Source organism: Rhipicephalus sanguineus, unplaced genomic scaffold (genome assembly GCF_013339695.2).
Source record: "Rhipicephalus sanguineus isolate Rsan-2018 unplaced genomic scaffold, BIME_Rsan_1.4 Seq484, whole genome shotgun sequence".
Taxonomy (NCBI): Eukaryota; Metazoa; Arthropoda; class Arachnida; order Ixodida; family Ixodidae; genus Rhipicephalus; species Rhipicephalus sanguineus.
This window is the reverse complement of record NW_023615352.1, coordinates 420,542-442,814: the sequence shown is the minus strand read 5'-3', so window position 1 is coordinate 442,814 and position 22,273 is coordinate 420,542. Positions and strand designations below refer to the sequence as shown.

Genomic DNA, 22,273 nt, shown 5'->3' with positions numbered 1-22,273 from the left:
GTAACTGGACTTTAACAATGCGAGAAGACAGCGAGTAATCATTACTGTAGTCGCTGCGTGCATGCGCCGCGTTACTTACCGATTCAGGCAGTCAAAACAAACGAAAGCGATGAACTCAGACAGCCAAAATAGAAGGCTAGACAGCGCTGTCAGCTATCCACGCTTGCCGCCTTTATTTCTCGTGCGACACGCCCGGGAACCGATACAGTTTCACACGTGAATTGTGTGCCTTGGTGTTGTCTGCACTGTTGTCGCTGGCCACTAAACCGCAGTACTTCGGACCACGCTTGCGCTGCCATCGCGGAAATGCGCAGCTTCGCACAGCAAGCCTCTCGGTTCAACGTGCCGAGCTGACGCCCCCCCCCCCCCCAGTTAACCGCACCGAGAGAAGAACGCGTGCGCACGTGCGCTACCGTTACCGTGAAAGGAGCTGAGTCAGCCGCGCATAAGGTTCAGAGCTTTCCGACAGAGCCGCAGCGCGGCTGGCGCGGCGCTGTCGTCGCGCTGCAAACTTGAGCTTGGGTTCCCTATACCAATTTTGGTGTACATTCGATTAACCAAGCGACCAGGAGAGCACAAAGTCGTAGGCGGCTAGATAGATAGATAGATAGATAGATAGATAGATAGATAGATAGATAGATAGATAGATAGATAGATAGATAGATAGATAGATAGATAGATAGATAGATAGATAGATAGATAGATAGATAGATAGATAGATAGATAGATACGCTCAAAGTCGCAGAAGTTCGCTAAGAAATGCTTCGCATTTAAAAGGCATACCATAGCCATGTATAGAATAGCGGTTGGGAAAGGGAAGCCAGGGTGGTAGGAGTGCCAAGCACCTCATAGTCTAGCATTGTCATGCATACTATAGTAAAGCAAGAGGACGGGAAAAGGCAGTGAAGGTGCGGAGGAAGGAGAGAAGGAGGGGAGAGGGTAAAGCGTGGCATAGCCTTGTATAGTATAGGCACTGGCGCCAGATTTCCCGCTAGCGTACTACAGGGCCGTACCCAGGAATTTTTTTCTGGGGTGTTTGCGTGTAGAACGGCCAACTTTGGCAACTCGTGCTCGCTGTGAAGGCATGCAAATATTTGACTATCTCCCGAAAAGTTAAAGAATGACAAAATTTCGGGGGGTGTCAGAACCCCCTCAACCCTCCCTTAGTTACGGCCCTGGCGTACTATTATGAAACTTAATGGCGTAGGGCACCTTCAGCGTGCCGGAAAATTCGTATCTCGCCGACGTAACTGACTTCTGCGCTTGCGCGCAAGCCCTGACATCGTGTCTGAATGAAGAGCAACCATTAGGAGCCGCGGTGCAGTCGGCGTGCCCGCTATGCTCGCCTCACACCGCAACTACACAATTTTGCGAATGACGTCACACCGCCTCCTAACGCTTAATGGCTGAACGTCAAACAATGTAGCGCAACCGGCTCTTTGTACAGGTTGCTTCGAATGACATCGATTCCCAAACTTCCTGGGATAAGTAGGAATTTTCAGTTCGTAATATTTCTTAAAGTAGCGCACTGCTTCGGTGAACCACGGGCTTTTTAGTCACTGTTTCGCAGAAAACAAGAAAGAGAACAGTGAATTGGGTATTTGTTGGGTAAACTCTATAGCGTTCACAGCGGTAAAAAAGACCTCGAGTTTATTTCAGACCTCTAGCTTGTGATATCATGACACACTCACTGCTAGCGGGACAACAATGACCGCAACGCCGCAAGTGCTCCGGCCAAACATATTTTATTCGTTTTTGTACCTACATTGTGCGTGGTCGTCGTTTCAGTGGGCCACAATAGTTTAAAGCTGCCGTATGCGTGATCCTTTTTCGGTCTCGGTGTATAGGTATACTGCCGCGTGTTATCAAAAGGAAGAAGCGCGTGAGGTGTTATTATCTCCTGATAACAAATTTCCTCCGCCTTGCGTTTTCGGCATTGCCTTACAGGTAAGTGGGTGCGAGGTTACGCTGTATTTTAAAAAAAATAGCGTTTCTGTTGCTAGCGTTTTCACGTTGGAACGTCTACAGTCATGCCAGTTCCAGGATAAGCACGAGTTTGGTCGCTCAATACACGCACGGCCCCCCTTCATCAACGCACATACATGAACACACACACATTGGGTGCATAGCCTGCACGCTTGGTAATCCACATCCGTAATCAATGTACAGTCCCCTCCACCTCTGAGTAGAGCGTGCGAGCCTCCGGCTTTGCTCGGTGGGTCGATACCTTGCGGCGCTTGCGGGGCCTCACGCCTTATGTCCAGGGGCATGCGCGGCCTAATATGCATGTAGATCTTGTCACGTTTATTTAAACCAGAAATGATGTTGGTAAGCACCTTTGTTTTGCTGGCTGGGCGCATTATCCGAGGTTATCATTCCTTTTTTTCATGTGACCGGGTATGTCGGAACAGCCAGTAAGCGCGCGTCGTTTGTTCTGGAAGATTCGGGTGTTATTAGCCCAAACGAGTTATTCTATGGCATCGAGATGCTGCAAACGCCGTGAGGCCGAGTGCATATTCGATTAAACAACGACACTTTCAAACGTCGCACTCGTGCAAAGCAAGTCTCCATGTCTATATTGACCGCAAATGCACTTGGGTACAACACGCCACACCCTAAAACCGCACCGAGGAGTCGCCACGCACAGCAAAGCCGGCTGCTCGCGCACGTGACCGTATTGGCTAGTCCGCTCTCAGTTAAGTCAGCTTGCCGAAGCTAACAATCGTAGCACTGAAACGATTGTCATGTACGAGTGTGCTGTCCGAGCCTTTGTATATTGCAGCGGGGTCACCGTTTAATTAAAGAAAACCATAGTCACAAACTCTTTACCGCCACTACTCGCAAGGTTCTCTTCTTTCTCTCCCAATGGAACTTCCATTACGTCTTATATCCCGAACCAGGAATCTCACACACGCAGCCCGCGAACCTTTTGCTAGCAATCCTCCCGCACACGACTGTTTTCATTTCATCGTATTTTTCTTAATAAGTATGTTCATATACAGAGACATCAGTGGTATTAGGCATTCTTCTCGAGATGCGTGTGTTGAAACATAATCGTAGAACAAAAAGTCAGAATCGGCTTCCGAAATCGGCGAACACAAAATTTGAGCGTAGGCGTCCTGATTTCGATCCTTGTGGAGATCGGCATCGATGTTTCTTGAATCCTCACTCTAAATTCCCTTCAAAAACGAGCCATATATGAGATATGCGAAAGGCTTTCTTTCAAAGTGCAACGTTAGCTTACACCTTGCTCAAGGTCCTCACCCACCTCCTGCTTCAGCCTTCTTCACTGCCTTTTTCAGAGCCTTCTTTACTCCAGCCTTATTCAGCGTTCTCACCTCAGCTAGGGAGCCGCAGTCCCAAAATGCAGCCCTTGTAGGGCCGAATTTTGTGACTGTGGCCATCTAGCTGAAGTGAGCTTGAGACCCCTATTTTAAATAGATGGCACACGGCGTCCGTCCAGCTTGCTCGATCACATTTGCGCCTATGCTAAATCGACGGAGCATACGCTGAAAGCCTTTATTTCATGGAAGTTAGCCAAGCGAGGGCAGGCATACCCTTCTCCCTCCCCTCCTCCCCGCCACTCCGAACTACGTGAAATAAGAACACAATAATGCAGCTGCAAACGCGATGCCGCTTAAAAAAAAAAAAACATTAAAGGGCGAGCAGTTCTTCGGGCGACGATTTGTCGCGGCGCACTCTGCCTGCACTCTATTGAAAGAATAGTGTGGGTGGAAAACAATGCGCGATTGTATTACCCGCACACAAAGGTACGTTGACTGCATTTGACATGAATGCGAAGCGATGTGGCGCCTACTACCATGCTCCTCTTTTAACAAAACAAGCTCGCATATACCAAGCGGCGCACAGGTCAGCAAGAGCATTAGCTCCGCGAGACATTCCTTTTCGAGGAGTGTTAAAGAACCTGTTCTGAATCCGACAATGTGTATTATTAGGAAAAAGGTTCGACAAATTGCAGTGGACTAGTAGGCACAATAAAAAAAAACTATCGTGGGATTGTTCTTGCTGCCTTGCTGTTTCTTACTTCGGACATATTGCCGGACCTGCCTGCGGGTATGCTTTGCTATTTGGTTAGATTCTGGTACAGGAAACTGGATTTGGAGCGCCAGTAAGCGTTTATTGGCTGACAAGCGCAAAAGGAACGCAGCACTTTTTTTCTTGCGGCCTGCCCCTTATTAGATGGTCTGTGTATGAAAAAAAAACATCATGTATTTAATACAGGGCTTTTGGATATATTTCTCCTTTGATGTAAATAAATTGCGTTTACGAGCTGCAGTAGGCGTTGGAGACCATGTTGTTATTAAGTTGCGCTTGTTTATTCAATAAATATGGTTTAAGCATAGTGTTGTTTTTTTTTAGCAACAAATTCCATAGTCTCGCTGCATACAATCATAAGAATATTGCTCTTAAGTCTACAGACTCACTGGAATAACGAATTTGAAGCGAGCTGTTTGAACACGCCACATATTTTTTTCTGTTCAACAAGCCCGTGGTGAACATCAGCGAGGGCCGCACTTGGAATGTCGAAAATCAATTTCATTAACTACATCACACGTCGAGCGAAGCAATAGTAAAATGAAGCACACTAACTCAGTATATTTAGCGGAGCACTTCAGCGGCCCTGTGCCGTTTTTTGAAACGCTGCAGCGCTCACTGTGAGATGTGGCAGCCCGCATCATGCATCAGAACGAATATTGTGCAGTAAAATCCGCAGCGTGCAGTTTTTTTTAGCACTACCTAATGGCTTGTCCACTTTTTTCAGGCAGTGATGCCTTTTTTGGCACTTGGGTTTCGTTCTGGGCGTCGTTATTTATTTGGTGGGCGGCGCAAATGGCTTTAAAAATCTTCAAGATATGTCGGAGAAGTCGGAAAAAGCTTCGCACTGGGCAGAGTCTACATCTCCAAGCCAGTAAGCTCTCTTTCATTGACCATAAATTAGGGAATGCTTCGGCTTTAAATTATGTTTACTCGAGTGATTCCATTATCCATTGATATGTTGTCCAGTTGCTTGTACGAAATCTGCTAAAAGAAATACATTAACTCTGCAAATGCGAGATGCTTAGTTTCCCCAGCAACCCGAGGTATGATACGGCACCAGCCGCATGATATTGTAATTCTTTATGACTACGAAATAATTTAACGGAGCTCAAGCAAAAGCGGCCCTTTAAGCTTGACGGGAAGGTACCTTTGTCGTATAGGAGACGAACCTGTCACAGTGGAAGCAATATTTTATATTTAGAGGCGCATGGCGCTTGGAGTTTCCAGGCAGGGAAGAAGGTTGGCATAGTTTTGAACGTCCTAGCTGTTTTTAACGGGGGAAGAGCGGTGTGGAGGGGGGGGGGGGGGGAGGACAGCTTTTAGCGGCTGTCCTGTGACGACATCGAGCACATTCCGACTCACACCTGCCAGTGCCCGATTGGTAACATCAAGCAGACATAATCTTTGAATAAGTTTATTAGTTATATATCGGTTATCCATTCAATAATTACAAACGCCGTATATATTTGAGCTTTACCAAGTTGATGAATATTCTTCATGAAAGGCATATCGAGCTGTAGTGTTTGTTCTCCTCTCAAATGTGAAATTAGGTCCTGCGTGTGTCAATAATTGCGCTTCGGTCTCTCTAAAGTGCTCGACAAATCAATCGTCTAATCAATCGAAAACCCCGCATTGAAAGGAAATTGCGAATTATTAATGTAAGTGATAAAAATATTGGCGAACATACCATTTAATGTCGTAGATGAAGCATCTCCCATATCCTTCAGAGTGGAGAGTATTAAGTGCAAAACATTGCGCTCGTAATGTGTCCGCCATTACTACGTATGTTTGAAAAATAGTATTGGTACTCTATTATGGAACGTAATTTACAGGTTTAAATACATTGTTCCAAGTTTAACAGGAAAAAAAATCTTCCGCGGGCTCCTTTGAGATATTTTTCTGGAAGGCAGGGTGGCTTACTGAATGCAAAAATTTCGATGTCTTACCGTTATGCTCTTACCTTTATTTACAAAACTAAAAATTATTTTATGTAGTCGCGTTGTTACAGATGTGCATTTCGGTGGTCACCGGCTTGCAGAGGTGTTTTTGGACGGATATGGCCGTATTGAGTCCTGCAACATGTTCGGTGATAGGTAAGTCATTTTAATGTGAAGCTATTTTTCCATGGAACAAAAGCTTCGACGTCAAAAACCCTTGCAACTTTTCAAAGTTGGAAGTGTTTTTGACGTTGTGCTCATTTCCTGAACGCCGAGGCAAGCGCCGTGATCACGCTCCTTCAGTGGCGCCTCCTTTTTTTTTTTTTTTTTGCTTACATACGGACGCGAGCCGCCTATAATACACCCCTGTGAACGCATTGGCTAGAGGTAAACAACTTCACTGTAAAAAAAAAAGATTCACGGTAGAGGCATGACCACGCCTGCAGAGAAACGCCGATGAGTTGAGCGTAGAGGAGGAGGATTTTGGCTGCAGACAACCTTATCTCGCCAGTTAGAAGTTTCTTACACCAAATTACGATGTAGAATTCCGCAATTGAATTATTACTTACACAAAGCTGGACTGAAGGCGTCCTCGTTATGCATGTTTTGCAATGAATTCGAAACAATAGAGCATTTTATTTTGTCGCAGCTATTCCAATCAGAGAAAAAGATACCTTGTAGCTCCATTTCAGAAGTTAGGATTGCCAATAAATGTTCCAGTAATTTTATCATTTGGCGGCACTTCGTTAGTTTATAGCCACAGGGATGTCTGCTCTGCTATGTTTGGTTACATAAATGAAACAAAAAGATTACCGTGTTAGTATATTTTTCTCTGTTCATAATCTTTGTTCGAAATCTGTCAGTATTTATCTTAGAAAGCCTAAACGATAGCCTGACCGCTTGCTCGTTAAGTATTTTCATTTATTCGCCGATGATGTTTGATTTTAAACGTCCAGATTTGTTTAGTATCATAGGTGTTTACCTTAAGCATCCTTCCGCCCGGTTCTTGGCCCATCCCCCTGTGTAGGTGAGCGCCATCGGGAAGAGGTCATCATCATCATCATTGTTATCTATATTCAATACTCAAAATATCTAAAAAGATTCCTAAGATCAATTCTTGGACAATCCCCCGGAGTGGGTATGAGCCATGTGGCAGAGGTTACAAGAACCACAACAATTTGGCCTTACAAGGTATGCAAGCAATTGAGCCGCCTTGGCGGCTCCATTCTGTAATGTGGCGAAACTTGGTCGTCTTTTAAACGCATGAGGTAGAGAGAGAGAGAGAGAGAGATGTTCATGAAAGAAGAAGAAATAAATAAAAGGGCGCCATTTTCTGCCTCCCGTCGTGAGGGCACGGCTCAGCGCCCATAGGTAGACAGATGAACAGTACGGCGCGCCCAGCATGACACAGGTGAGCGTCGACTCTCCCCTCGTGTCCAGTCATAGTTGCATGTTCCACGGCCGTATTGGAACGCTAGCAGCGTTTTAGCGCTCTTCTTACGCATGACAGGCTCGGCCATGCTGGCGGCATTCAACTTCCACGCCGTTCGTGACTCTACAAGCGTTCCCCTTCGTTCTTCCGTAACCTCGCGTTGCCATTGGCTTGTTAGAAACGATGCTTTTCTCCGGGCGTAGAAATTCTGTCTCGGACCAATCGGCGCGATGAGGGCTTTTCCCAGTCACTGACGTCGGGCGACCTGTGGAGCGATTTGCCGAGTGACCTGAAGTTCTTCAGTGTAAACAGGGCTATACATAGCCACAGTGGCTAAAATGGAGTAAGTTAGTAAGAAGTTTGTGGCGTCACAATCAGGTACTGGTGGGATGTTTCCAGTCTCATGTTCCAGGCATAACCATCTGGCGTTCCTTTCAGCGCACAGAAAAGTGATGTATTGCGTGAAAATTATGGAAAATACCTATTGCAAACACTCGTCTTATCAGTCTCAAGTGTGTTGTTATGTCGCCCATTCAGGGATAAGCAGCCATATGGCTTTGAGGATGCACGTGAGTGGCTCTGACTTACTGCAATGATGATATGCTCACACACACACACATTATATATATATATATATATATATGTGTGTGTGTGTGTGTGTGTGTGTGTGTGTGTGTGTGTGTGTTGTGTGTGTGTGTGTGTGTGTGTATTGCACTACGTGGGCCTTAGTGCTCATGTGGGAGACCACTGATGACAATAAACGTTAAAAATCGTTATTACGAAAGGTAGTGCCGGTTACCGCGAGCCCATCTTCTGCTGAACAACGATGCGAAGAGTTGATGTCGCTTCTTTCTGCAGGGCGCTCATCGGTGAATTGCTTTCATCTGCTCCCGCTTTTGTTGTGGATCAGGTAGACGAATATCAGATGACCAACGTAGTGCAGCAGTGCGCACAGAGGCCCCAGAATGCCAAGGATTCATATTTCCCAAGGCTCCGGGACAAGGGACTTCAAGGAGCCCTCATGTTTCCAGGTATTTCAAGTAACAGGGACGTTGGAAGTGAATCACTTTGTGAAGTAGAAAAACATGCAGTACGCAAATAGTTCTGTATATTGTTTATTCTGGAGAAAAAGAGATGAACATCGTAGTAGCTCTTTTTTATACCTTATACTTCCATGGTTCTCGTTGCTACCATCAGCCAGTAATGAGCATTGACGGAGTGACGCAAGACGTATGCGAGAAAAATAAAACTATGCATAAAAGCTTAGCTGGGGCAAAATATTTCACTTTCTAGTAGGTTAAGAAGCCGTAATACTTGAGGCGCTAAGCGAATGCATGGCTATCGAACATTGCGAATGTTCACTCATGTATCAATTGTGTGCGGTTTTGTGAAAGTTCGCCACTTTAAATGAAAAGTAATATGTACGAGAAGAGGTGTAGGTGGAGCCACACCTACGTACCGCCCTCTCCTTAGACACATTTAATAAAAAGAAAGAGAGCGAAATGAGATCGGTCGTGTCTCATACATTTGACTATAGATGTACGTCACGCACTTCGAAGGCAGTTAACCTAGATTTGTGTCGCGCGTACAAAAGCGGGACGACTTTGTGAGAGATACAATGCGGATGTTCTTTCCATTGTAGTGTTTCAGCAGCTGTTTCAGCAGTAAGCCTACGGTGTGAATTCACTTGGCAGAAATAATGTAGCAACACTGCGGATTCGAAAGCTCCATATGCAATTTAAAGCTGGGGTTCTTTACAAACGACATCTAGGCATCGCAAACCTAAGTTGATAGGTCTTACGCTTAGCGTGACGAGGCTCGCCCAATTTTTAATTCTACTAATGGGTTTATAGGTGATAATGCATTTCATCTACAGAGCCCTCGTAATATTGTTGGCTGTGAGACTAGGTAGTAATGCCAAAATCGCATAGATATTTTCTCCTACGGGGGCACAACATATTTCATGGTGTGCTTGGGGCGCAATTTCTTTCAACAGAACACTGAAGAAGACGTCCTTTATGTCAAGTGCGTTGTAACTGATATTTCTCACAAAATTCCCAACGATAAAACGGGTTACTTTATTCTAGTATTCGTGTTCAACAGATTTCTAAGGCGCGTTACATCAGTTCAGTGTAAATACAAAAAGAACTGACCTCGGGCGAGATGGATAGCCAGGGTCACTTAAGATGATTTCGCACGTTCGGTAGATCAGTAGGTGCAGCTCTCTTTTTTTGTGTAATGACAGCGTGCTAGGTAATTTTGCATCTCGCGCTTGCAATTCCGTTACGTAATCTGCGTTCCATTTATGCTGATTGCTGCAATATTTGCCACAAAAATGATATTTCTCTCCAGGGCACGCAAAGGAGAAACTTATCGTGCCGGTGTCACACGTCTTCTTCCGCTCGCAGAAAGCGCTTAAACATAATGCGAGCCGTAAACGCCATATTCTGTAAGCACGACAGGGCTTTTTCACTGAAACTTTATGGATGCGCACACGACAATGTCTCGGCGCAGGAACGAAATGGTGTGGCGCTGGAAACATAGCGACTGACTACAACGACCTCGGAGTGTCCTGGCAGGCGGACATGTGCTGCCGTGAACACGACTCCGCCAAGGAAAGCATACCAGCCTTTGGAGCAAAGCGCGGAATAAGAAATAGGCTGTTCTATACAATGTAAGTTCATTTGCGCAGAATCTGCACCGTTAAAATGCCCTAGGTTACTGCAAGTGCTTCAGGGAAAGGGCACGAAGAGGAAGATGGAGGGTTGCGATGAAAAAATTTTTAAACAGGTGGTGGGTGCTCGAGCCGACGTTTCGACAAGTGGACTTGTCTTCTTCAAGGCTGGAAATGTCGGGACTTCTAGGCTAGATTTGTCTTCTTCAGTTCCAACCTTGAGGAAGACAAGTCTACTTGTCGAAACGTCGGCTCGAGCACCCATCCCCTGTTTACAGATTTTTTCATTACAAGTGCCTCAAGTGTTATGTGCCAAAGCTTTGGTTTGATTTATTTGGTCATACATACTCATGCAAACATCTAAGTGCGAAGCAGACCAGCACGAGAGCCAACTACCGACTGTTTTTAAGCGTTGCCGAATAAAACCAGCATGCATACAAAATCACACCCACAGAAAAAGCACACCACCACAATCAGCAAAACTGGAAACGCTCGGACATGTGCATGATCACGATCTTCTGCAACACAGTTTATGCACGCGCTCTCTATATCTGTCCGTCCCAAATGGCCGTCCCAAATGACGATTATTTATCCAGTAATGACATGGATAGTTTACCCATACATTTCTAGGCTCGTTGTATGATATAGAAAACTTCAATCACGTCTCTTTCAGCCGTGTCCCAACTGTTAGCAATGAATTTTGTAAGCAGGAACTTTAGGTAGCTACCACAGCTCTTTACATGAGAGGGCAAAGTGGCTTCCATTGCCGTTCTTCACATGATTACAATGCTATTTTGCCCTCTCATTAAAACACCCACCACTTTGCCAATTATATCCTTAACCGCAACTGAGCGGAATGACGTTCACAACGACGTAGGCGAACAGCGTTGCGAAGTTTGGCTACTTTGCGACAATTTGGCTGCTTTTCTAGGCTGCTGGCGGTAGGAAAAGTGGTTTGACTACCTGGCTACTTTATGAATTAGATGTGAAGCATCTTATAGCGGAGTTCAATCCGGCGGTGGTGTGCGGCGTGACCACCCTTAGTGCGCATGCGCAAACCCTCTTCACACACCTCCTCTCCACGCACACCCCTTCTCCCCTCCCCTCTCCCCTTCCCCTCTCCCCTTCCCCTTTTCCCTCTCTTTCCTCCTTTCCCCTACCCCCCTGAAACGCGGCTCTACATGCCGAAACGCTGCTTCGCATCACCTCATGGTCCCCTTTTTGTCTTGTTTGCTCGATTTGAACCAAGTTATCAACACCTGGTTACGTGGCAGCTGCTGGTGTTCCAGTATGCGATGTCAAAACATGGCGGCCAAGGCAAGTTTAAAGCTCCCAAAATTGAATGTGGCACTTGTATTACACAAAAGAAAATGCTTTTGGATACGCAGCTGGGTCTCAGGAAAGGCTGTTGCATGGCGCCGTACTTTGCATACCACCTGCTGCTGAAGGCCGCTTGAAACCATAATTAGAAATGAGTAGGACAATCGAAAGCTCTCTGCATTCGTGGCGCTCTGCACCCACTGACACTGCAATTTCGATATCTGACAAAGTGCTTGTGTCATTTCTTAGCAGAGAAGACTGTTGGGCGCAGGGCTGGGCAAAGATACTTTGAAATTGTATCGCGATACGATACAAGATACTCAGACAAGAAGTATTGGAGATACAGATACAAAATACTGCCGAAAAAATTGTATCCGATACGATACTTGGCAATTGTATCTTAAGATAATTCGATACATTCTCAAATTTGTTATTATAGATCCATATAATGTAGCAGCAAACGCCTATGCACGAAAATGTCTGCTTGAAAATGTCTTAACTGTGACCTATTTTGTTTCACTTGAATGAAATGTCTGTTTGTATCTCAAAAGTTTTTGCCCTTCTTCCTCAAAGTACATTAGTTCCCTTCCAAAACAGCTTATTGGGGATTGTTTTAGCTTCTTCACATGGCAACTCTTTGTACACTTCTCTGACAGCGGTACTTGCTTTGCACAGCTCGCCGACCATCTAGCAGGTTGCCATATAATCGCAATAACTTCAATAAGAAGCCTTCGCACGACGGCGCAAATACCAGTGTGGACTTATACCTTGTCCGTAAAAGACAGCTTGCACAATACCGTATATCCGAACAGGTGTACAGCAGCAACAACGCTGGTAGCGACATTTTTCTTTCTTTTTTTGGGGGGGGAGGGGGGGCGCATGGCGTATACTAGGGGTTTGAGACCTTTCGCTAGCGGCCCGGCCCGCGCACATGACCGTCTTCGTCTCATTTGTTTTTATTTTCTAAATAAGTATGTTCGTGAGCTGCACAGACATGACTGGTCTCAAGCATTCCTTTCGTGAGGAACATGTGGTCAGAATGTGCTGAAACATAACCGTGGAACAAAAACTCTATATTTCAGAATCCGCGTCCAGATATCAATCATTCTGTACATCGGTATCGATGTTTTTCGAATTATGACTCCAAGTCCCCTTCGAAAATGGCCTATATATGAGATATGGGAAAGGCTTCCTTTCAAACGTAATTTTGTTCACTCTCTCCCATCATCTTCACTGTCCCGGCCCTTGCAACTAAATTTCGCGACTGCGGCCCGCTGGCTATAAGCTCAGTTTGAGACCCCTGGTGTATACGTAGATGATGTAAAACCGCAATGAATTTTCATATTCTACTTATCTGCCGGCGTAAAGGATTCTTTGTTGATACTCACGACGTGCGATCTTTTAGCATTTTTCTTCAACGAGAACATGTGCAACACAGAACGTCTCAGACGTAATTGTATAGTTCCACAAAATGTCGCAGGACACCGCCGCTATTCGCGCTATTGCCAATTATAGCTCCCATACGTGGCGATTAGTAATGCGAAAATATTTAAGAAAGCCTAAAACAGGAAAACTAATATAAGTAAAATAGAGAGGTGGTTGTGTATCAACATTCCATTGAATGAGTACAGAAACACAACAGACGGCGCCCTGAATAGCTATGAGTATGAAGCATTGTCAACTTACCTGTTGATACAATAGATCATTCAGTGCCTATGGAAAATTGCCTGAAACGGCTCGTTGGGACGCTCATGAGCAAAACAGAGCATTCAGTAAAACAACGTTTCTCGAATCCCCTTCCTAACATCTTTAAGATGGCTCCTAATGATTTCAATATTATAATGTACACTCAATTTCTCTATTTTCCTAAGCAGTAAGCAGAATGTCTTGTACTGTTTACTCAAGGTACGCCCACATTATATAATTGTTTTCAAAATCGCCTTGGCAACGTGTAACTGTGTAAACAGTAGTGGAAATAAAGAAGACAGTCAGAAGAATAAAGCAGAGATCTTATTTTGGGAGCGCGTTACAAAAGACTACTGCATGACCAGACCGGAAAAACAGTGCAGAGACTCAGGTAATGTAACGGATGCAAAATGACAGCTAAGAAAGCACTTGTGCTAATAATCAAATTATGATTTCATAAATTCTTTGAGTTAATGTAGCAAGAACTGAAAAATACGGTACGCCAAGATATTTTCTCTTAGGTAAACGCTTGCTCTTTAGATCTAGCATCAGTACCAGTGGTGCTAACGTTGTTACATTCTTATTTGCATATGCGTTATTTCATGGCATACAAGTCAAGCTTACGTCCACAAGATCCTTCAAATCGCTGATATGTAAAATCCACGCGACGCAAAGGAAACCCAGTCTTGCACGCATCACATTTCTTTACAGAGAAGACGCAAGAGAATCTTCAATAACGACACTGTAGCAACATCAGAATTTACGCGATAGACGCGGCGCAGGACAGCGACTAAGAGTAATTGTCGCGGCATTGGCGCAACTAAAAAGAAAAGAAATCGAACAAACAAAAGGTACGTGGGCTGGGCGTAGACGTCCGCGCGCTTGTCTTTCTCATCTTTTGCCCTCACTGGGGTACTCTGGCGGAAAAATAAAATTGTGTCACTGCCCTAAGACTTATTCAGATGGCTTAGTGGCATACCAGCTTGAGAAGCGGAGACTGGCCAGCGATTATTGTTTCGCACGGTTGTGTTACGATAGAAGTATCTTGTATCTTAAGATACACGATACATTATCGAATGTATCGGAAATACAGATACAGATACTCCTATTTCCAGAAGTATCGCGATACAGATACAAGATACCCAAGGAGTATCTAAGATAGTATCTAAGATACATCTATCTTCGATACTGCCCAGCACTGGTTGGGTGAGTTGGCTATCCATGAACACTGAAAGAATAAGCGCTAAAATTCGACGAGCACAGAGAATGAGTGCAGAAAATGGACTGGCGCTACTAACAACTCTTTACTTTCGTCACAGCCACCGAGTTTAAATACATATATTCACGGTGTTGCGTATGCGCAGCATCGCATCGGGGAAGAGAAAGCAAAAAAATCAAATATAATGCAGAAAACGAATATGCGATAACACCTTCCCTATAACAAGGTGCACGTGACAGCTGCGCATGTGAAAAGGAGCCCCTTGCAGAAATTCAAATTCAGAAGCACGCAAGGATACCGAAGCCTCACATGGACCAACGTTCTTTTTGATAAAAAAAAAACTCTTATAAAGCGAGCCGATATGAACTGCTCTTGCTTCTGCCTAGCATCCTGGTGCCACGGAATATTGGTTCACACCCACATGCAGAAATGTGCGCGACCAGATGAGCATACCTGTCCTGTTTCTTTTTTTTTTTTTTGCACTTAGGGCGTGCTCTCTAAGTCGGTCATCGACGCCTCTTTCGGACTGGCCGATCTAAATTTTCCCACAGGACATGACAATTGAGTAAACAACTCCAACAGAGCATTCCACGAAAGGGTTTGCATGCTGGTGCTGCATCCTCGTTTGCTTTCAATGCAGATTCAAGTGCGAAGTTTTTGCAGCTTATCAGGTGCAGGAAAAACCAGAGGCACTTCATGCCTGTTTGCCACCTTTTTGACACCGTGCGACAAGGCGTGCACGTAAAGCATGACTACTGGCCTCCCAGTCAAACCCCGAGCCCGAGCCCCTACCCTTTCTGCTCTGTGTTTGACTCTTTGCAAGAGCGACTCGGCGACTGCTACGACTTTCGAAGGGTAGCCTGCCGCCAAAACATTCCCAATGCCATGTTGCGTATGCGCAACACCGTGAATATATGTCTTTAAACTCGGTGGGTGTGACGAAAATAAATAGTTGTTAGCAGCGCCTGCCCATTTTCTGCTCTCCTTCTCTGGGCTCGTCGATGTTTAGCGCTCGTTCGCTTAGGGTAATTTCTTAGAATCAGGAACGAACTGCAGCATGACTGCTCGGACTTCGTCATCACGCAAGAAATTATTGCGAAAGTGACTACAATTTATGCGTCGATCCTAGCAACTCTGATTTTCAGCAGACTTATGTGGTGCTCAGTATTATTGTCGCCACACGATTGTTACCTTCAGTCGTTTTCAGAATAGTCATGCAAGACGCGTGAAGAGAGTCTCACTCTTGTAACGGCGCAAAAAACTTATTCACCCTGCACCAAACGATTGCTAAAGTGAACAAGTTATGGTTGAATCTAAGCAACTATGGTTTTGAAGGTTTTATGCTGTACTTATTTACACTTTCTCCAAAAGGCTTTTGCATTTAGTCATTTAAATAAAAACCCCGCAGTTGTTTTCACATGTACGGGGCTACTTCTGGTTACTTTTACTGCGCTTGGCTCAAGTTGGCTACCTTTTGGCTAGTTTTCCCAATGTTCTGGCTATTTTTTTGCTTTTTGGACCTGACAACCCTGTTAGGTGCATCCTGTAACCTCAGTCTGTTGCTTGATTGTGCTCCTTGCCTTCTTCTTGTTTATGTGCCTCGGGGTTTATTTTGCCGCATGGCAAACCAGCGCTGCTAAAACACCCAAAGAAAAAGAATACCTGCTTCACACACCGCACGTCACGGCTGGTGGCAGCCTCATAGGCGTGTGGGAGGATAACAGCACGATCGAGTGAGGCTGGACATCGGCTTAGAATTTCTTTAACGATAAATTTAGTACGTTTTTGCCAGCTCTCTTCTAAATTGTGTGCATCTACGAGAGGCGACACGATTCTACATACGAATGAACCATCTTCGTTATCCTCACCGCTTTACCTTTCCTGCATTTTGCAACGTTATTATTGGTTGATCATATTCTACCACCTGAAATCGCATTGCCATGGTGTGTCGAAGCCTTCCATACGACGTCGCCCAAAGGCGTACGAAAAGGCGTATTGGGTCAAGCTGCGCCAAAGTTCTTAAAAATAAATGACAACCCTGAATTTAAGCTTCAGCTTCCGTGTTTTTTCTGAGATTGCACGCCGAAATTCAGCAAATTTCATTATTGAAATAATGCAGAGAGGGATTTTTATTATTGTTTACAATATCAGATATATTCCTGCGGCTCGTGTACAGTGGACTTTTGACTCAAACAAGTTCACCCTGCCTAACCGCCTTTTCCTTCCCTCTATTCCATGCCCCCATTTTACTCAAAGTTTTTTCTACAACCTCAACGTATTGTGTCCAGTAAAAAAGGTGCCTATTTTGCAATACCAGTGCTTAATCTACTGTATACATAAAATTGATCTAAAATGGCGTTGACAGAGCTATTTAAATGCAAGAAAGTTAACTTTTCTATGGTCCTTCTTCATGATGACATTACCACAGGCTCAAAAGCAATATTGGGCATATGGTCAATGAACTTTGGTGCCGAAACAAGGGCTCAGATTCGTATCATAGAATTTCAAGACATCATATATTTCAATGTTTCATATGTTACGCGTGACCTGCAAACTCTTAATTCCAGCTCTGATATATATATATATATTTATATATATATATATATATATATATATATATATATATATATATATATAGATCAACGTACACCACAAGAAAAATTTGCATGCGAGAACATGTCTCCATGTCTCGCCGCTTTTTTCAGTACATCACAGAAAAAGATCGTTCATATAATATTTCGTGTGTTCGAAATGTCTTATGTAAATATGAACCTGTGTTTTGAGCTACACGTTTTCTAATGGGATGTTGATAATCATCACATGAAATATGACTCTATGGCTTGAATAATACATAAATAAATATATAGGTAATATACACTTAGATGTAGTTGTAAATGTGTAAGTCTACATGAGAGAAATGTGATTTTTCTTAGGGGTGTCCTTCCCGATTTCCGCTCCCCCCCATTTTTCTTTATTGTCTTCATGTGTCATTTCAGTCACGCAACGCTAGCTGTTGTGGCTCAGTACAACTACTGCGAATACGTTTAGCTTTCTTTTGCATATGTGAGCCATCATCCTCTTCATTATGGTAGTGAATCTCTCGCTGCTAAATCTTTGAAATCTGACTGACTGTCAATAAATGTGCTTTCATGCTTCCAGTTTACTTCAGAGACAACTTGTGACACGACTAACAACCTTCAAGAAAAAAAATATGTTTTAGTAAAAAATAATTGTTCACCTTGAGCTCTGGTTTTCAATACATAGCGCATGTTGTAAATTTATCATTATAACAACCACTTCGAGGACACATTTACCAGACGTGTTTTTAACGAATAAATGCCCCCCGATATTGTAGCATCAAAAGTTATGCAGCATGTAAAAATACAACCGAGGATTGGTGTAAATAGATTGAGTATTACCAGTGCATGCTCTGAATATCAAATCCTCTCCCATGACAACAATCCTGCTATGAGACGTTTTTGTCCAAATTCGCTCTACCGTTGGGGCTACCGAAGGCTCACGCGAGCCATCATATTGCGAAGCCTCCTAACAGTTGGTTTTTGTATTTCATTTTCTACCTCTGCAGGACAGGTTGTGATGCTGATAAAAAGTTCTTCAACTGTCTGCTGAACGCCCAAACGTTTACTGCTTTTTCACTGGGCATAGGATATTTCGACCTTCTTAGGACAAAGTGCTACAAGTACGATCGTCCAACAAAGTGCGCCGATAAACACAGGTACGATCATTAGTGAATGTGGCGTGGCGTAGCTGCTTTTTCCGAATTACTACAGCGTGTATTGAGCGCGTGGGGCATGTAGTATTGCCTAGATATCGGAGTTCTGTTTGGCAGCTTTGAATAGCACAGAAGCTAAAAAGATGAAGGTTTCACAGGGGTGAACGGCTCTTAAACGCCAACGATACGTGGGTCCATCTTACCATTTGTGTTTTCACATACCATTTTCTTTTACCATTTGCAATAAAATAAATAGGGCAGGCAACTCAGGGTCATCATCATGCGTGTTTTTGTAGTGCGATGGCGGCTGTATGGGAAACTCACAAAGTGCAGATTATTAGATGCGAAGTATCTTATCGCGGAGTTCAATCTGGTGGTGGTTGTGTGCGGCGTGACCACCCTTACTGCGCATGCGCATACCCTCTCCACACACCTCCACTCCCCCTCTCCCCTTTTCCCTTTTCCACTTCCCCTCTCCTATACCCCTCTCCACATCCCCTCTCCCCTTCCCCTTTCCTCTGAAACGCGGCCTAGACATGCCGAAATTCTCTCCTGCGCAACGCCGCGATGAGCACCAGCTCATGCGCGTCCCCTCCCCCAATCTCTCCTCTCCCACGCTGCCGCCCTCTCGCAAGCCTGTCGACCGCGTTCCCCGCTCGCCCTGTGAGAATTAACGGCCAGGCTAGAGGGAAGACAAGACGCGCGTAGCGTTCCTCCTCGCATTACACGACGCGAGGACGGTAGCATGCCCAACGAACGCCAACGGAACGCGATCGTGCAAGTGCTCCGGCTTCGCATCGCCTCATGGTCCCCTTTAGCGGGAGATGGTGTAATTTTCTTTAGCGGGGCAATCAGCTAGCTTTAGCTGCGACGGAGACAGGCAGTCAGAGTCGACATGTCACATTCCTTACTTGTACATTTTCGCCATAAGAAAGTCGTGCAGGCAGCACACAATCGGCGACTGCGCACTAGATCTCTAGCCATGCGACTGTCAAAGCACATTTCGCTGTTTAGCGTGCGCAGCATCGCATAAAGATAAAAAAAAAGCTACGCTGATGGCCTTATAATGACAAGTGGGCAGCGCGCGTCATTTGTGCGAGACGAAATAGTGTGGATGGAGTGGCCTCGGACAACCGTGCGGTAAATCTGACGCATCGTTTTTGGGAAGTGATATTGTCAAGTTCCTAATTTTGCATTGAAGCTAATGCACCACTCTTTTGTTGTTAAAGGACTCTGTTAGCAAGCGACTCTTATTACATGATGCGGTCAAAAGTATTCAAAAAGTTCACAAAAACAGGAATCCTTATTGGCCATACATGTAGTGCCATACCTGATTCATATTATAAGGTGCATTTATCGAGACAAGTGTTCGAAATAACCATGTTGATGCCGAGCAAAAATGTTAATTGGCTTGATATATTTCATTAATTAGGATGCCATTGAATGTTCACCGATTTAAGGAGAAACGCATTTATATTGGTGGTAGTGCATAAGTCTATCGTGAGTTTGCTATTAAGTACTCAAAAAATTATTTTAGCTTTTTCTCAGTCATCGCACACTATATTACACTGGAACGGATAAAAGATATCGGAAAACATCAATATACAATGCAAAGGGGGGGGGGGTTCAATCGTCATAATTTTTATGTAATGACTACATCAGTGATAGAATAGAACCCCGCTGTTACTTTCCCGGGTGCTGTGTTTTCCTGGCTGTTACGTCGTGTTGGGGCGGCCCCGGCAGCTCCTATAAGATCCAATGCATTGAAAACCCCGCTGTCACGTCAGAAACATGGGACCATTCCCACATTGTACGTTGCGAACCGGCCCTCGGAGGCGGCCCAGGCGGCCATGTTGACTTTTCACATAGCTTGGCTTGGTCCGCTTGGTGGCTTGATGATCGAAGTGGCTTCCAGAAGCGGTTAGGGCGCCATCTATGATGCATTCTTAAGTCCTGCCAAGAAAACCCCAACCTCTGTGATCTTTATTTTTCATCTAGACATGGCCTCTATGACGTGTTTGCGTGTTAAAATTCGTTTCGATGCGTTCGACAAAAGTATGAATTTCGAGATTAGTTTTTTGTTGCGCGGAGTCATCCTGTTCTTCGTCGACTGGGTGCCGGGGTGGACTCATCGTATCGTTATTGTAGGAAATTCTTGTACTTGTTCTTGTTCTTGTTCGCCTTCCACTTTGGCTCACACCCACTGCGGGAGATTGGCCAAGAATTGAGTGGTGTTATAAATGTTAAAGAACTTTAGAAGGGAGGTTGTAGGAAATGCTCTTCGTGGTCTTCTGATGTTTTCTTTCTCGCTCGTGGGCTCTCGCGCTGGTCGTGTGTTGGTGCGGTGTCGTCTTAGTGCGCCAGGCGGTGTCGCGCGATTTCTTCAAGCGAAAGGTTTGAAATAAGATGGTTCTCTTCTCGCCACTATTCTAATTTATCTTTTATGTCCCGTTTCTCCGCACGTACGTTTCCCTGCTCTCAATTTTTTCCTTAATTGTCCCGTGAAAGAATTATCAGCAAGGTTCTGCTGTATACGAGTATGTTTAGGCCACTTGTTTTTTTTTTTGTCTTTCCTTTCTCCAATATTCATTCCACGCACATTTCTCATTCGGACATCGGTGTGACGCTCAGGGTTAACAGCTTATCAGTTTGTTAATTATCGCTTTAAAAAGCATTTGTCTGTTTTCAAAATGATTAACCTCTGTGTTGATGCAGACTTTACAGTGATAAAATATTAGCGCAAATAAATAAATTTTTTGCAGTAATTATTACAGCGTGTGACTCTCGTAGGCTGGTAATTTACCAATGCAATAAATTAGATGTAGAGAGTAATTTCGAAAACGTTACTGATTACTTTCCCATTACTTTTGACTAAAATATATTTTGCCCTTACCTAATGGCGCAAAAATTGACGCAAACGTAAAGGAAAATGACACAGAAAAGGTAATATGAGTGCCGAAACCTCAAGCATGAGAAGTTCAACAAAGATTTCCGAGATTTCAATGCCTATATGGTGCAAGTGGAGCGTACATGAGTTGGTGGATGACTCATGAATCCTCTAAAGCAACTTCAAAGTAATTTCACTACTGTTCAAAAGTGCGATATGATGAATTACCGCCTGCAGTAGTTTCTAATGTCATTTATTATATAAGAATGTTTCAGAAAGCTTAATTGGTTGGGTAATTTATTTAATTTTTATAGGTAATTTTGCAATCCTTCGCTTGATGCAACGTTGTCATGGCTATCATGCAGAACGCGGTTTTACTGATCCCTTTAACCCATTTTGCAGAAGGCGCAAGCCGCATCTGAAGGTGTTTTGTAAAAAATATGTCGTAGACAAGTGGAGAGTCAAGAAATGGCGTATCTACGACCCGCCCAACTTTTTCAAGGCCTACTTTCTGGCGAAGATAGGCGTCAAAGGTGTGAACGATATATGGACTTCGGAAACAAAAAAATAAAAGGAACAAATGACTTTTAAAAAAAAGTGTTTACGTGAACAACGTAACATCAAACCTAGAAAGCGCACATAACTGCTCCATATTTATGTCGTAGCGTCGCCTTAACAACTATACGAATGCACGAATGAGAAAAGATTTTTTTTTTGCTAACAATCATGGCTTATGTCGTTTTCCATGTACCCTTCTCTTCAGAAAGTATTCAATACGCCTCCGCACAGCATATAAATTTCACTCAACCTGAATGTGTAAAGAATAGAAGCATAACGATGGTCTCGTTCGGTACTTAACGGTAGCGAGAAGACCATTCCCGAATTTTTCCCACTGGAGAAGCTAGCATTTTGAGATGGTGTACGGCAGGATTATTAAACTCGCCTCAACCAGCGGGTCGCAGTCAACAAAATTTACTCTCGCAAGGGCCAGGACAGTGAAGAAGGTAGTAGAGTGAGGAAGGGGGAAGGGCAGTCAGTATCAGCTAACGTTGAGATTTCGAAAGTCTTCCGATGTCTCGCACGTGGGTCATTTATGAAGTCGATTTGGCGCGACGATTCCGAAAACTTATCGATACCGCTCTCCAAAATGACCAAAATCTGGACGCTGATTCTGGAATTCTGTTTCACGGTTATGTATCAACACATGGTGACCGCAAGGGGTGCTTCACGAGAAAAAATGCTCCACAGTTATACCTGTCATACTTATCAAGAAAAAATAATATATTGCAACAGGCGGGTTCTTCTGAAGAGGTTCGGCACGGCGCC

The 22,273-nt window shown here is 44.3% G+C and overlaps 1 protein-coding gene across 2 annotated transcripts; it reads left to right on the top strand.

Annotated features, from left to right (window-relative positions):
• The first annotated feature begins 1,774 nt into the window (after positions 1–1,774).
• On the top strand, positions 1,775–21,662 carry LOC119377518 (phospholipase A2). 2 transcript variants are annotated; one of them, XM_037646951.2, is made up of 8 exons: positions 1,775–1,947; positions 4,784–4,930; positions 5,263–5,298; positions 6,054–6,152; positions 8,287–8,459; positions 9,943–10,102; positions 17,914–18,063; positions 21,350–21,662. In XM_037646951.2, exons 2-8 carry the CDS (start codon positions 4,875–4,877, stop codon positions 21,516–21,518), a joined length of 843 nt encoding a protein of 280 aa, XP_037502879.1. In that variant the 5' UTR covers positions 1,775–1,947; positions 4,784–4,874; the 3' UTR covers positions 21,519–21,662. The 2 variants fall into 2 exon arrangements, with proteins under 2 accessions (XP_037502879.1, XP_037502880.1); XM_037646952.2 differs by lacking the exon at positions 5,263–5,298 and having other exon boundaries at positions 1,776–1,947.
• Positions 21,663–22,273: the final 611 nt, after the last annotated feature.